Below are 16,928 nucleotides of genomic sequence, written 5' to 3' on the forward strand. Positions count from 1 at the left end.
TTGCAATGATGGTGAATTAAAAATGATAGACTGCATTTATGGAACTTCAGAAGGGCTATGAGCCCTTGGGGAGCACTCTTCTTCAGGGTCTTTTGCTGTCACTCGGCTTTCTGTTTTTGGTTTCCATGTTTCATTTTAAGCAGGATATCTGAGATCTCTGGGTTAATATATATCTCTGTATTGTATCATACTATCTTGTGCTTCTTTAATATTGCCTTTCCATTTTCATTTTTATATTTCCTGTTATTAGGGAGCACAGACTCCCTACCTCCATTTGTCTGCAATGCAGGAAGGAGAATATACATTTCAGCTGATGGTGACAGACTCTTCAGGACAGCAGTCCGTGGCTCTGGTCACTGTGATTGTCCAACCTGGTAGGTGAGATGGAAATGAGACTTGACCCCGGAGATGAGAGAGCGGAAATGATAGTGTGCTTTTGAGCTTTGGCTATGTCCAATTTATTGGCAATATCTCTGAATCTCTGAGCTGTAAGGAAATTGGAGCTGTGGGAGGTGACACTGCATACAACCCACCCCCCCTTTAAAAAAAATTATGAATCTTGTCTTGACTGTCTCTAAACCTTGCTATGAAGGACTAAATTAGTACATCTCTGATTTGCTACATGGTCACTCCCGCCTGGGTTGTACCCTGTTGCAGAGAACCCCAGAGGACTGCCAGAGGGCTGGGTCTCTGAGCCTTTGTTGTTGTGTTGTTGTTGTTGGTCATGGGGCTTGGACCCTGGGCCTGCACTGTCCCTCAGCTCTTCAGCTCAAGGCTAGCGTTCTACCACTTCGGCTTTTTCTGCTTACGTGGTGCTGAGGAATTGAACCCAAGGCCTCATGCATACAAGGCAAGCACTCTACCACTGAGCCACTTTCCCAGCCCTCTCTGAGGCTTTTTAACTCTCTTCCCCACTCCCTCCCTCATTTCTTCCCTTCTTGATTTTTTCCCCCTGCTGGTAACTGGGGCTTGAACTCAGTGCCAGGAGACTGTCCTTTAGCTTTTCTGTTTAAGGTTGTCACTCTAACACGTGAGCCACACTTCCACTTCTAGCTTTTTGATGGTTAATCAGAGAAAAGAGTTTCCTGGACCTTTCTCTTCCTGCCCAGGTTCACTTCCAACCACACTCCTCAGATCTCACCCTTTGGAGTAGTTAGGATTATATGCATGAACTAAAGTTTCCAGCTTGCTTTGCCTTCCCTTCTCCATTTCCCTTTCCTTTCTCCTTCCCTTTCCCCTTCCACTTCCCTTCCTTTTTCTTCTCTGCTCTCTTCCTTTTCCTTCTCTTTTGATCTATGACTTTTGAAGGTCTTCTAAAGAAGTCAAAGATGTGTCTATCTTTGAGCCATGGTTTTTCCTACCCCAATCCCCATTCTCAAAGCTGCAATGTTCAGTTCCTGGGTCAGCTAGGTGCCTGCAGTGTGCATTTCCTTGCACCTCTTCTACCATAAAGCTTACCACATACTTCTGATACCCAAAGGACACTGCATGCCCTAGGACCTTGAGCATGAGTAATTTGAATATGCCAAGAAATCAAGTGGTTGCATATTTAATAAAAAAAGATACTTTTTCACATTGTTTCTGTAATTCTAGAAAACAACAGGCCTCCAATAGCTGTGGTTGGCCCAGATAAGGAGCTGGTCTTCCCCGTGGAAAGTGCCACCCTGGATGGTAGCAGGAGCAGTGATGACCATGGCATTGTCCTCTACCGCTGGGAGCATGTCAGGTAGGATACCCAGCTTCTATCTTCACCACCATGGACCATGCCTGAGTGATATTATGTCTTTTCTGGATGATCTACATTACCAGTTTAGCTTGAGCTTGTTGAGGAATTGGGATAAAAAAAAAAAAACAGGGCTGGGAAGGTGGCTCAGGGGTAGAGTGCTTGCCTTGCATGCCTGAGGCCCTGGGTTTGATTTCTCAGCAACACATAAGCAGGAAAGGCCACAAGTGGCACTGTGGCTCAAGTGGTAGACGCTAGCGTTGAGCTGAAGAGCTGAGGGACAGCGCCCAGGCCCAGAGTTCAGGCCCCATGACCGGACCCAAAAAAAACAAAAACAAATGGGTATTATTGATAGAAGAATATAGTAAGCATGATTTGTGTGTGCTGACTCCATGATCAGAGCACTTGGGAGGCTGAGAATATGAGGATCACGGTTTCAGGCCAGTATTGGCAATCATTGGAAACCCCCTTCTTCTTAACCAATACCTGGATATGGTGGCCCATGCCTGTCATCTTAACTCTGTGGGGTGCTGAGATCAGGAGATTCATATTTCCAGGGCTAGGGCTAGCCTGATCAGAAACATCCACAAGATTCCATCTCGACAGAAGAAGCTGTGTATGGTGGTATGTGCTTGTTATCCCAGGTATGGCAGGAAGCAAAAGAGGGAGGATTGAAGTCCAAGCATATGCTAGGGTCGGAAGTAAGATCTCATCTCAAAAATAATCAGTGCAGGAACTGGAGGCATGGCTCAAGTGGTAGAGTGTCAGCCTTGAGTGAAAAAGCTGAACTAGAGCCCAAGGCCCTGAGTTCAAGCCCAGCATACTCCCTTCCACCACACATGTGAATAACTCTCTGTCAACCACTTTCACATTTTGCAGAGGCCCAAGTGCAGTGGAGATGGAAGATGCCGACAGAGCTGTAGCCACTGTAACTGGTCTTCAGGTGGGTACGCACCACTTCCGTTTAACAGTGAAAGACCAGCAAGGCCTGAGCAGCACATCCACCCTGACTGTGGCAGTGAAGAAGGGTGAGTGGACAGATTGTGCTGGAGAGACTGGACCTGCCATTCCCTCATGCTGGACCAGGAGTATTGTGAGATGCTAGTGTTTGCGTATTTGCTCATAGCAGATGCAAAACTCTGCCTTTGTCCAGAGAAGCCAGTATTCTGCTCATACTAGCAATTACCCAGTCTCCTTGTGCAAGGAAATTGCATTTCTTCATGCTTGTGAAGTGCATCCTTTAAGGCACTCATTGTCCTGTGAGTGCCTTAAAGCCCTGTGTCTAAATGGCACCTTTGCTTTCTCTCTTCCTTGGAAACACAAGAGTAGTAGTGTGTTCATGTTCTATATATTTTCTCTGTGTGAAATTTGTGATGCAGACTAACGTAGTATTCCTTTGGGTTCTTGACTACTTATCAGTTTTCCAACTTGATTGTGAACACACATCTGCATATATATCCACATATATCAATCAGCCAATCAAAATTATAGCATAGTTGGGTTTGGGTATAGTTAGCACGTTAGCATGTGCTTAGCATGTATGAGTCCCTGGATTTGATCCTTAGCACTGAAAGAAAAAGAAAGGCAGGGTGAGAGGGAGAGAAGGACAGAGGGAGGGAGGAAGGGAAAAAGAAAGAAGGGAAAGAGAAAAGAGAAAGGAAGAAAGGAAAAGGAAAGAATGAAGGAGGAGGAGGAAGGGAAAAAAGAAAGAAGAGTCAGTTGATAAGAAGAGAGTCTGAAAGCAGGGAGAATACAAAGTATTTGTAATGGTTTAGATGAGAGATGACAGGAGCCCCATTTGAGGAGAAAAGGCGTAGATGGGAAAAATAGCTGAGAGCCTCTGTTCTTAGGAATTAGAAACTTAATGGATCTGGAGGGTAAGAAAAGTGGTCTCTAAGGTGACATTGAAAGTCTGATCCCAGCATATGGGTGGGTGATGGAGCAATGGTTTGAAATTTCATCCCAGATGGTAAGTTTGAGGAATAAATTCAGAACTGGACATGTTGCATTTGTAGCAATAGAGTTTGTGAGGTTCCAGGGGAGCCCCATGACTGGAGTTTAAGAGCACATCAGCAACCAACATAGAAGGATATGATTTTCTAGTTGTGGGCCTATGTGGAATCTAGATATCATTTTAAACAGAAAGATTTTAGGGCTGTTTTATTTCTGTTCTTTCTGGCCTTTACCTTTATGCAAGGCAGAATTAACCTTCTTTAACACCAGACCTCCTCTAACCAAGCCCTCCAAAAGAGATTGTGGTATTGAAATGACTTGTTTCCCCAGTGCTGGGGATTGAGCCCAGGCCATTTTACATGGTAGGCAAACATTCTATCACTGAGCTATACCTCCAACCCAATGAAACAGGGAAGCGTGGTATCTGTTGTCTCTTTTTTCAGGATAGTAGTTTCTAGTGATCAGTGGGTTGTGACTCCCACAAATCCAGATTTGGCTGTTCTTACCCCCATTTTCTGTTGTAAAGGGCATATTGGATCCTGAGCCTCACATGAAAAAGCAGAGTCTTCTTCAGAATAACCTCATCTCCAAATTTGAACTGTGCTTTATTATGATCTCCCCCCATACCCCAGCTTTGCTGGCTGTCCATGGCCCTTCTTTCCTGAGGACCTTAAGTCAGGAAGAACATTCACATTGCCTCATTTATAACCAATACCTAGTCATTATTAGTGAGTCTATTCTTCTTCTTCTTTACCAATTTGAAAATATTAGAAAAAATATATATATATTTGGTCGGTTATGGGGCTTGAACTCTGGGCCTGGGCACTGTCCCTCAGCTCTTTAGCTCAAGGCTAGCGCTCTACCACTTGAGCCACAGCACCACGTCCAGTTTTCTAGTGGTTTATTGGAGATAAGAGTCTCATGGACTTTCTTGCCCAGGCTAGCTTTGAACTGTAATCCTCAGATCTCAGCCTCTTGAGTAGCTAGTATTATAGGCGTGAGCCACTGGCGCCTGGCAATAAAAATATTTCTTGAGCCAGATGGCATGGACTCATAAGAAAAATGTATATTTTTATTTTACTTTTATTTATTTTATCTTATTATTTGGGCAGAGCTGGGAATTACATTCAGAGCCTTGTTCATACTAGGCAAGTGCTCTACCACTTGATTTTAAATCAAAATATCTTCACTTTCTAAATGCTGAACATAAGATTATTTCCATTTTTTTAGGAGAAAAAAATCCCTCACATTAAGTCTCCAATGTCCAGCCTGCTATCTATTCTATATTTTTTCCTCTCAAATAATAAACAGGTAGGCACAGAGCTCTAAGAAAGTTTATATACTATTTTATATGTGGAGCATCAAATAATGCCTTTTGAATATTTAAATTCTATAAATCTGCAAGATATGGGATATTTTTTATAATATACTTTCTATATTACCAGAGGTTTAAATCCATTTCTTTGCTTTTATTCTTGCTGTATTTGACTTAGAAAATAACAGTCCTCCCCGAGCCCAGGCTGGTGGCAGACATGTTCTTGTGCTCCCCAATAATTCCATTACTTTGGATGGTTCAAGGTCTACTGATGACCAAGGAATTGTATCCTATCTGTGGATCCGGGATGGTCAGAGTCCAGCAGCAGGAGTAAGTACTTAAAGGAATTGTCCCTTGGAGAGTTGTAGTGCATCTGAATGAGTCAGGATGGGCTGCAAAAACAAAAGTACCACAGACTGGGTGTCTTTATTTTCTCACATTTCTGGAGCCTGGGAAGAAAAGATCAAAGTGCTAGCTAACCCAGTTTCTCATGAGGTCTCTCTTCCTGGCTTGCAGATGTCTCCTTCTCTCTGTGTTCTAACATGGCAAGGGAGAGAGACGAGGTGGCAGGGGTAGGGCACTAGCTCTATATCTCTTTAGAAGGACACTAATCTTGTTAAATAGGGACCCCTATCCTAATGACCTCATTTAATGTTAGTTAAAGCCTTACAGTTCCTATCTTTAGGTCCAGTCACATTGAGGGTTAGGGTACCAATGTATGAATTCTCTTAGGAAACAGTTCGATACACAGCAAAGCTCTGTTTTCTCATTTTCTCCAATAAGATGCCATGCTTCTTCTTTCATATGTTCTGAGGGCTGGAGGCAGTAGGCTGTTGTTACATTTAAACAAAGTCCTTTCTGGCTTCTCCCTGATCTGATGTCTGATGGGGTAGCAAACCATAGGGACTTTGAAGTCAAATCTTGAGTGGAATCATTCTACTCTCAGCTTCCCTGTTATTCCTATTTTGGTCTAAGTTGATTATTTGTGTGCCCCAGTCCTGGGTTTGAACTCAGGGAAAGGATAGTCTCCCTGAGTTTTTTATGCTCAAGGCTGTCGTTCTACCAGTTGAACCATAGCTCCACCTCTGGCTTTTTATGTGTTACTTAGATAGAAGAGTCTCACAGATTCCTTCCTTCCTCCTCCTCCTCCTCCTCCTTCTTTTGGCCAAGTCTGGCTTTGAATCATGATTCTCAGAGCTTAGCCTCCTGAGTAGCTAAGATTACAGGCATTAGCCACTGGGGGCCCAGATCTAACTCAACTTTTTTTTTTGGTGGGGCCTAAATTTGGCCTGGGTGCTGTCCCTCAGCTCTTCAGCTCAAGGCTAGTGCTCTACACTTGAGCCACAGTGTCACTTCCAGCTTTTTCTGCTTATGTGGCACTGAGGAATCGAACCCAGGGCCTCATGCATGCAAGGCAAGCACTCTACCACTGAGCTACCTTCCCAGCCCCCTAACTCAACTTTAATCAAATCAAACAAATGTAGGGTTTTAGCTTCTGGAAGGTACATTTACCCTAGTAGATCACTCTATCTCTTAAGATATAAATTTAGGTACATCGTCTGCTGTTGCTAAGTTCTGCAAATATACTCTTGAAGATGTACCAAAGGAGTGATTACAGGGAAGGAACTGAGAATGTTCCATACTTTTCAAGGCAATTTTAAAATTAGCTCAGTTCCTCTCAATGGTAGGTTAGCTTCTTCGCATAATTGCAAGGGGTCTATGTTCAAAACTCTCTTTTTTTTTTTGGTTGCCATCCTTTCCCATTTACAAGTGCATACCAGGGAACAGTGATGTCCCCAGGCTCTGAGGTCATTTCAAGGTGAACAACACATGAGACCCCATGCTTTGAGCTGAGGAAAGTCAATCTTCTTTCCTTCTGCTGGATGAACTAAATCATTTGGTAATTCCTAGCAAGTGCTTGGGAAACTCAGTTCTCAGTGCCCTCTGAGAACTTTGTGCCCTCAGTGCTTGATGGGGAAGAGATACAAAGGGTTAATCAGAACATCAGTGCCCCTCCTTCCAGTTTCCTTCTTCGTTGTTTTTATGAAGTCATCCATATAGGAAAAGATAGGATACTGGCTGAGGTTTGGGATCAACAGAAGCTCAACACTTGGGACTTGAGATTGACAGCTGTCCTGTAAATCACATTATTTTACAGGATGTCATTGATGGCTCTGACCACAGTGTGGCGCTACAGCTCACAAATTTGGTGGAGGGCATCTACACTTTCCACTTGAGAGTCACCGACAGTCAGGGGGCCTCGGACACTGACAAGGCCACCGTGGAAGTGCGGCCAGGTGTGTTCATTCCCTGCCAAGTTGACCAGGGCTTCTGGCCAGATGAAACTCAGTGTAGAGGCCCATCATGGCTGGCTTCCTTCTGTTCATACCAGGGCCCACTTTGAAGAATGTTCTAGAACTTTGTGGTATATTGCCCCTGCCTCAAAACTGGTTAAGGAGAATAGTGATTGTCTTGAAAGACTTCGGAGAAGTAGACACAATGGCTTGGATACAGGAACTGCTGTAAGGGAGACAGTTCCAGTGAGGACCAGAGTGATACCTCGAAGTTTCAAGTTAGCCCATAGGCTAAGTAGGTTCACTTGATTTGTCTTCTGGAAAAAAAACATTTAGACAACCTGGGATAAAATAGAGGGAAAAGTAGATGGTAACTTCTGTTTAGAAAAATTTATCTGAATCCTAAGAGACAAATATATAAATTACATGAGTGGAGAGTGTGTATATTTGTGTGTGTGTGTGTGTGTGTGTGTGTGTGTGTGTGTGTGTGTGTGCGTGCGTGCATGCACTCCTGTGCTAGTACTGGTTCTTGAGTTCAGGGCCTTGGTATATATAGTCTCTTAGAGCCTTTTTTTCTTGCTCAAGGCTAGTACCCTACTACTTGAGCCACAGCTCCACTTCTGTTTAGTTGGAGGTAAGAGTCTCATGGACTTTTCTTTCCCAGGCTGGCTTCCAACTTTGCACCTCAGATTGAGTAGCTAGAATTACAGGTGTGAACCACAAGAATGATTTTGAAAACCCTGATACCAGCCTTTCTTCTTATACTGTTAAGCCTGTGATCTCCATGTGGAAATCTCTTCTCTTCTCTTCCCCCAGACCCTAAGAAGGGTGGACAAGTGGAACTGATCCTTCAGGTTGGCACTGAGCAGCTGACAGAGCAGCAGAAGGACACCCTGGTGAGGCAGCTGGCAATGCTACTGAATGTGCTGGACACCGACATTAAGGTTCAGAAAATCCAGGCCTACTCAGATCTCAGGTATGAGCTACATGCCCAGCTCTTCTCTCTTTTCAGCCCTATAGAAAGAGGCTCATCTTCTGCTCATCTGTATCTTTGTGCACATCTTTTTTCTATCGAGATATTCTTTTCTTCTCAAAGGGCAGAGTAAGATGTTTCTAGTCTTTTCCTCAGGTCTCAGTAAATGTTTAATGGAGTTAAAGAATAGAGCAGAGAGAGCTACGATTTTTAGATCTGGTATTTTCAGAGGGCATATAAATGACATGGGGCTTTTCTCATGCTGGGCTTTATCACTGGGGATGAGGCCCTTAGAAATGATCACTGATTCCCATTTACTGACTTATGAGAGAATATGAGACTGAACCTTATGCTTTAATTCTTTTTTCCCCCTTTTGTCGGTCATGGGGCTTGAACTCTGGGCCTGGGCACTGTCCCTGAACTCTTCAGCTCAAGGCAACCACTCTACCACTTGAGCCACAGTGCCACTTCCAGTTTTCTAGTGGTTAATTGGAGATAAGAGTCTCATAGACTTTCCTGCCTAGCTTGGCTTTGAACCGTGATCCTCAGATCTCAGCTTCCTGAGTAGCTAGGATTACAGGTGTAAGCCACTAGCGCCTGGCACGCTTTAATTCTTATGAGATGTTTACACTTAACTGAGTTTATTTTAAAACACTTTTCCGACTGAGTGGGATGGGAGAAGGAAAAAAATAGGAGAGAAAACCTACTATTCATAACAAAGGCTGAGGATCAACTGTAGGGTCTTGTGCATGCTAGGCAAGTGCTTTACTGTTGAATTATACTCCTAACCCTCTAACTATTTTTATGGAAATCTTTCTAAAATTGATTATACATGTCTTTTATTTACAAAATATAAAAGACATGACTTAATCATCTCTTATTTACAAAATATAAAAGACATTCCTTAATCAAAGACATGCCTGAAAATCAAGAAAACTAAAAGTTGTTTCTTTGACAAAGCCACAAAACGGATCAGCCTTTCTCTACATTGTCTGGCCCCTCATGTACCTAATGATTGAAGGGCCCTCTATGGCCTTGGTATTGGATGCTTTCCATCCTTGGAGCAGATGAAAGTTATGAATTCCTTAAAAGACATGAATAATGAAAACTCATCAAGAAGAAATAAAAAAATATATGAGTAGATCTGTAAAAGTAAAGAGATTGTATTAGGATTACTTTTTTTCTCTAAAGCCCAAAGCCAGATACTTTCACTGATAAGTTCTATAAAATGTTTAAAGAATTAACACAGTGCTTCATGAACTTTTCTTAAATATTTCCCATCCTGGGAGGCCCCTTTTATCCTGATGTTGAACTAGAGAACTGTAGCGTAACATCCATTACTACTATGGATGCAAATCCCATTACAGGTACTTGCCGTCTAAGGCTAGCACATGTTGTATTACACACCATGACCATGTAGGACTTAATCTATGAGTGTGACTGTTTCCACAGATTATCAGGAATAAGTATAATAAACTACAAATCCAGAATGTGGGCCTGGAAGCATTTGACAAAATCCAGCTCTCTTTCATAAAAAAAAAAAAAAAACACTTGTAGGTTAAATTCATTTCTAAAATGATATATTCAAATTTAAATGCATGTGTATGTGACTTTATTTAGAAATAGAATCCTTGTGAATGCTGCTGGTTTAGATAAAGTCATACTGGGGGAGTGGGCCCTTGATCTACTTGGCATCCTTAGAAGAAGAGGACAGGAGAGAGACAGAGGGACACACAGGGACAGGACAAAAACTAGAGGGATTTGTATTTCAGCCGAGGAATCCTGAGGATCACCAGCAAGTAGAAGTTAAGAGAAGGACCTGGAGACTCTTTGCCAGCACCAGCAGATGCTTCATGGCCCTGTTGACCCTTTGGTTTTAGACTTCTAGATTCAGGAACTGTGAGAGAAGAGATTTCAATTGTTTTAAGCCATAATTTGTAGTACTTGTTTATAGCAGCCCTAGGAAAGGCGTGCAGATTAGAATAGATACTTTCGCAAAGGAGATAAATGACTATCAAGAAGCACCAGAAAAGAGGCTCCTCATTATTAGCCATTAGGGAAATGTGAATCAGAACCACACTGAGAAGCCAGGCAGAACAGGTAGATCATGCCTGTAATCCTAGCTACTCAAGAGGCTGAGACCTGAGGATCATGGTTCAAAGCCAGCCCAGGCAGAAGAGTCCATGAGACTCTCCAAAAACCAGCAAAAACTCAAAGTAGAAGTATGGATCAAGTGGTAGAGTTCCAGCCTTGAGTGAAAAAGGAAAAGGACAGTGCCCAGGCCCTGAGTTCAAGCCTTAGTATCAGCACATACACAAAAACACATTGAAATCCTGATTCCCACACTCTCAAGTGGCTGTCATTCAAAGCCAAGGCAAAGCAGGTGTTGGTGGACACACCAGAACACCTATGTGTTTCTGGTGGGAATGGATAACATTGGGGTGGCAGTATGGCTCAATTGGTAGAGCATTAGCCAATGAGTGAAAGTGGCAGGTATCCAGTTCAAGTCCTAGTCTTGGACCTAAAAATAAAAAAAGAAAGAAAAGGAATGTAAAATACTGCATCACTGTGGAAAAATTTGGCAGCTCCTCAAAATACTAAACACAGAGTTACCATATGATGCACTAATTCCACTTCTGGGAAATTACCCAAGAGAAACCAAGAAAAACTTCTGTCTGCACAAAACCATGAATATGGATATTCATAGTACATATTCATAATAGACCTGAAATAGAGACCTTTTAAATGACTGTCAGTTGATGAGTGGGTTAAACATGTGATGTATTCATATAATAGATTATTATCAATAAAAAGAAATTACATACAATTCATGCTATACACAGATGAAATTTAAAAACATGCCTTCAAGATACTAGCCACAGACAAGCACATATTCCAGATTAGTCAAATTTAAATGCACAAAATGCATGTTAATAATAAAGATGCTGATGGCTCATACTTGTAATCCTGTCTACTGAGGAGACTGAGATCTGAGGATTACAGTTCAAGCCAGCCCTGGCAGGAAAGCCTATGAGACTTTTATCTCCAATTAACCACTGAAAAACCAGAAGTGGAGCTGTGGCTTAAAGTAGGAGCACTAGCCTTGAGCACAAAAGCTCAGGGACAGTGCCCAGGCTTTGTGTTCAAGCCTCAAATTAAAAAAAGGAAGTAGGGCTCAGGATATAGCTCAATGGTAGAGTGCTTGCCCAACATGCACAAATCTCTAGTTACAATCCCTAATACAATTTAAAAAAAAGAGGGCTTAGGGTATAGCTTAATAGTAGAAAGAATGGAAGAAAAGAAAAAAAGAAAGGAAGTGAGAAAAAGAACATCTGCACGTCACCATGTTGTGCATAGTATATCTTCACCTGCAGACCTTCTGCATCTTTTCCCAAAGTTCTATTATCAGCTGTCCTTGGGGGTCTTTATTTAAGACTAGAAACACATTCATAAATGACCCACAGACATGGCCCCTGGGGCCTTGCTCAGTCACGGAGTGGTAGGAGTCTACCTGGCAACCTCAGGGGTGGGGGGGTCTGGTGGCTAGGGAGCCTGTCACATTGTCACTGCCTGACCACGCCTTGTCCTCTCTGGCTTCCTCTGCAGCACCGCCATTGTGTTTTACGTACAGAGTGGGCCACCTTTTAAAGTTCTCCCAGCCACAGATGTAGCTCGAAATCTGCACAGGCGTCTTTCCAAGGAGAAGGCAGATTTCTTGCTTTTCAAGGTCTTGAGGATCGACACAGCAGGTCTGTCTTCTAAGGAATCTTCTCAAAGAAGCGGAGACTTCCCATCGTGGGTACATTTTATAGGCTCAGAAAGAAGAGTGATAGGGGAGCATTTTTAAACTTTACCATCTGGGATCTTGTTGAGCTTTGATATCTCCATAAGTTTGCTGCCACATACATGTGCCACCTACTTGGTCTTGGCAGGAAACAGTAACTGGTCATGGTCAATTTTTTTTTCCGAGATTTGAAAATAAAAATTTGAAATTTTAAGGTAGGTTATATCCTTCCAGTTTTCTCAACTCCTGGCTAGCTGCACCTTAGGGGATCCTTAACTGGCTCAGAGTTCCATGGTCATGTGCACTCTCACAAGTCATGTTTTGTTGACACAATCATTCCACCAAGCACTATAAGGGAAAAGATAGTAAGCTGGGCAGTGAAATTTCATTTGTTTCAGATATATGTTCACTTGCAATTGACTTTCTCAGTTTTAATGGAGCAAATTAAATTTTTAGGTCACTTCTAGCTATAAAGGTAATACTGCTGGGAATGTGGCCTAGTAGTAGAGTGCTTGCCTAGCATACCTGAAGCCCTGGGTTCTATTCTTCAGTATCACATAAACTGAAAAAGCTAAAAGTGGCACTGTGGCTCAAGTGGTAGAGTGCTAGCCTTGAGCAAAAGAAGCTCTGGGACAGTGCCCAGGCCCTGAGTTCAAGCCCCAAGACTAAAATAATAATAATAATAATAATACTTCACTTTCTGTAGGAAATTTGGACTATCTAGAAAGGCACAAGAGGAAAATAATCCTGTAGATTGTAGAATCATCCAAAGATAACTCTGGTTAATATTCTGATTCATTTCTTTCCAGTTATCTCATCTGTAGGAAATATAAAGCAATCAGGATGCTTTGATATATTGTTAATGTGCTTTTTTTTTTTTTTTTTGTCGGTCGTGGGGCTTGAACTCTGGGCCTGGGCGCTGTCCCTCAGCTCTTCAGCTCAAGGCGAGCGCTCTACCACTTGAGCTACAGTGCCACTTCCTGTTAATGTGCTTTTTAACTTCAAATCATATTATGATTATTTTTCTCAAAGCTTTTGAAGTTTCTTTTTTTTGTGAAAATATTGTACAGAGGGGTACAATTACATGGGCAAGATAATGAGTACATTTCTTATCAAGCATTGTAGCCTCCTCCTTTGTTTCCCCTTCCCATCCCTTCCCATCCTCTTCCCCCCCCTTACTTTCCCACCCCCCCCACCCTTTTGAAGTTTCTTTTCAGTGACTTTATGGCTGCATTGTATTCCTCCCAGGATATGTTCTGCAATTATACGATCACTCCTCTACTTGTGCTTTAAGATTGATTTTAAAAGATGCTATAATGTAAATAAATCTTTGCTCATTTTTTCCAATTATTTTCACTAGACACACCCTTGGAATTTATTTTCTGAAGCCAGATGGTTCTATAAATTTGAGGTTTTTCCCCCCCTGGTACTGGGACTTGAACTCAAGACCTCATGTACTTGCTTGACTTTTTCCCCTCAAGGCTAGGAAGTATACCACTTGATCCACAGCTCTACTTCTAGCTTTCTTCTGGTTAATTGGAGATACAAGTCTTACGGACTTTTCTTTTTTTTTTTTAAATTTTATTTTATTTGTGAACATACTGTACAGAGGGGTTACAATTACACGGGCAGGATAATGCGTACATTTCTTGCCAAGCATTGCAGCCTCCTCCTTTGTTTACCCTTCACATCCCTTCCCAGCCTCCCCCCTCCCCCTTACGGACTTTTCTAATCAGGCTGGCTTCGGACCTCAGTCCTTAGATCTCAGCCTCCTGAGATGCTTGGATAACAGATCCCAACACCATGAAAAAAATTATTAATTGTACATCATGCATCTAGTCAGGACCTTCTTTATGGAGGATTTGGAAGTGGGAACCAGAGCGTTTTCTCTGTGGTAACCTCAGTCTCACACATCTTTTCACAGGTTGCCTTCTTGAATGTTCTGGCCATGGTCACTGTGACCCCATCACAAAGCGCTGCATTTGCTCTCAGCTGTGGATGGAGAATCTTATTCAACGCTACATCTGGGATGGGGAGAGTAACTGTGGTGAGTTTGGGTGGCGGTTTGGGGCAAGGAGTTTCCAGGCAGCAGGCTCTTGCATATCCGACAATGCCTGTCTGTGAACACTGAAGCAAGCCCTCTCTCACCACAAGTCCAATCGCGTGGTGTGGTGGGTTCAGCTCCTCTCCAATCAACCTTCGGGAGTGTGGTAAGTCAAACTTGCCAGCGAGGAAAATCCCTGTGCAGAGTGATTGTGCTTACTATTGTTGCTGTTTCACATGAAGAACTGATTGGGCTGCAAGGCACATTTGCAGATTGCCCCTGCCTTGCTTTATCTCATTGTGGTATGTCCCTGCTGTGAACCTGCAAGAATCTGACAAAGAAGAAACCTCATCCCACCTTCCAGGCAGGTGCCAACCACTGCAGCCATGGTCTTGGCAGGCCACATTGTTGCCCTTAAGTCTCTTTTAGGGAAAACCGCCACCACCACCACCACCACCAAACCTATACCTTAATGTCAGAGGTAAACATCCAGGGGTAAACTTATCATCACGGGATCCAAATGGGCATAATTAGAAAAAATGCTAAGAGCCCACTGTCCCCGCATAATAGATGGTTGGTGCTGGTGGCTCATGCCTATAATCCTAGCTACTCAGAAGGTTGAGATTTGAGGATCACAGTTTGAAGCCAGCCCCAGCAGGAAAGTCCATGAGACTCTTATTTCCAATTAAACACTAAAACAATAGGCAGAAATGGAGCTATGGCTCAAGTAGTAGGGCATTAGCCTTGAGCAAAAAGCTCAGCAACAGCACCCAGATCCTGAGTTCAAGCCCCACAAGCAACCAAAAAAAATAGTACATACAGGTTTGCAAACAGCCAGTCTTTGGGTCAGCATTGCAGGAATGTCTAATAATTTGAACATTGTGTCTGCTCCATTGGCCTCTATGTTCCCAAGTTGCTGTGGCCAAGTTATTTTCACTTTTTGCAAGGATGTGGAAGGAAGGAATGAAGGGCAAAGCTGTTTCCCAGTTGCTCTCTGGCTCTGAAAAGAGTCTGCATGGCACAAGGAGCCACACAGACACTTAATTTGTTTTATCACGACCACACAGGAACTGGCAAGTGTATGTGATTCACAGGATCTTGGATGAATATATGCAGATGTGGGAGACAGTAATTCCTTAATGGATCCACGTCACTAATTTTAGAGTAGGGTCTAGTTAGCATGAAACCTGTGCTCTCATCATTTCTCAGCCTTTTGTCCCGAGTCAAGTGTGAGCTCTGTGCTCCATGAGCTCCCTGAGCCAAATGGGTTACATGAAAACTGCCTGGGCTTGTTCTAGTCGCTCTATTATTGTTTGGCTGTGCTCTATTGCTTCAACGCCACACCTGGCCTTTCTTGGATGGACACAGTAATATTCACTGTAACTTGTTTGCAAAGTCATTTTGGAAATGCTATAATAATTGAATTCTCTCTGCCTCTCTCGTTCTTTTCATTTATTTACTATTTAGAGTGGAGTGTATTCTACGTGTCAGCGCTGGTGCTCACTGTGATAGCGGGCACTGGGGGGCTGATGTGGCTTTGCATCTGTTGCTGTAAAAGGTACCTGTGTGCTTATTTATCTGTGTGGATGAAGCTCAAGTGCTGTTTGTGTGGGTTTGTTAAAGTGCTGAATGGTTCAATTGACTCTGTGTGTGTGTGTGTGTGTGTGTGTGTGTGTGTGTGTGAGTGTGTGTGTGTGTGTGTGTGTGTGTGTGTGTGTGTATGCATCCTAGGACTTGAACTTGAGGCTGTCCCTGAACTTTGTTTTTGTTTTTTTTTGGTCGGTTGTAGGGCCTGAACTGGGCCTGGGCACTTTCCCTCAGCTCTTCAGCTCAAGGCTAGCACTCTACCACTTGAGCCACAGCGCCACTTCCAGGTTTTTCTGCTTATGTGGTGCTGAGGAATCGAACCCAGGGCCTTATACATGCAAGCCAAGCACTCTATCACTGAGCCACCTTCCCAGCCCTGTCCCTGAACTATTTTATTCAAGGCTGGCATTCTACCACTTGAGCCATAGCTCTACTTTGTTTTTTTGGTGGTTAGAGAGAAGAGTCTCACACACTTCGTTGCCTGGGCTGCCTACAAACTGCAATTCTCATGTCTCAGCCTCCTAAGTAGCTAGGTTACAGGCATAAGCCTCTGGTACTGGGCTTTCCATATATTTTTAAATCCTGGATACCAATTGCCACTCTTTGAATCTGAGTTGAGTAATTTGTTGTTTCTTTCAGACGGAAAAGGACAAAAATAAGGAAGAAAACAAAGTACACCATCCTAGACAACATGGATGAACAGGAAAGAATGGAACTGAGGCCCAAATACGGTAGGATGGTCTCCAAGACAATTTCCTGCGGCTTCAAAATCCTTTAACCCCAGGTATTGGTCTGAGAGTTAAGTTGGGCAAAAGGAAGAACAAGCTGAAGTCAGGAAGAGTGAGGCTGCCAATCTGTGATTTCTTTATTTTCATTTTTTTAGTGTGTATTAATTATACAAAGGAGACTCACTAAGGTGAGATGCACTTTTCATGTGCATGTATTATAATTTAGTCAAATTAACCTCATCTGCTGCCTTCCCTCAGTCTTGCTTTTCATCCCATTGCTTCACAGTTTCATCTGCTGACTTCATGCTTCGAGCCATACGTTTCAATATTATTTGAATCCTCCTCTTTCCCTCTCCCACTGTGAGTGTGAGACTGGGAATCTGTGATGTCACTCCTGAGGTCAGGCTGGCTCTGTGTGTGTGTGTGTGTGTGTGTGTGTGTGTGTGTGTGTGTGTGTGTGTGTGTGTGTGTGTGTGTGTGTGATTGCATTAGCAGCTAAAGATGATTGGTTTAATGAAATTTTGGTC

The 16,928-nt window shown here is 43.0% G+C and overlaps 1 protein-coding gene across 1 annotated transcript in view; it reads left to right on the forward strand.

The window, feature by feature from the left end:
- Kiaa0319 (KIAA0319 ortholog) overlaps nt 1-16,928 on the forward strand; it is a 67,811-nt gene that overhangs the window by 46,654 nt on the left and 4,229 nt on the right. Inside the window, exons 12-21 of the mRNA XM_070024457.1 lie at nt 251-374; nt 1,594-1,726; nt 2,603-2,751; nt 5,170-5,321; nt 7,150-7,288; nt 8,102-8,261; nt 11,865-12,007; nt 13,967-14,089; nt 15,554-15,644; nt 16,313-16,404. Of these exons, the coding sequence (XP_069880558.1) occupies nt 251-374; nt 1,594-1,726; nt 2,603-2,751; nt 5,170-5,321; nt 7,150-7,288; nt 8,102-8,261; nt 11,865-12,007; nt 13,967-14,089; nt 15,554-15,644; nt 16,313-16,404 (1,306 nt within the window). The remainder of the gene's footprint in view (nt 1-250; nt 375-1,593; nt 1,727-2,602; nt 2,752-5,169; nt 5,322-7,149; nt 7,289-8,101; nt 8,262-11,864; nt 12,008-13,966; nt 14,090-15,553; nt 15,645-16,312; nt 16,405-16,928) is intronic.

Source organism: Dipodomys merriami, unplaced genomic scaffold, assembly GCF_024711535.1.
Source record: "Dipodomys merriami isolate MVZ:Mamm:240054 unplaced genomic scaffold, mDipMer1.0.p SCAF_16, whole genome shotgun sequence".
Classification (NCBI taxonomy): Eukaryota; Metazoa; Chordata; class Mammalia; order Rodentia; family Heteromyidae; genus Dipodomys; species Dipodomys merriami.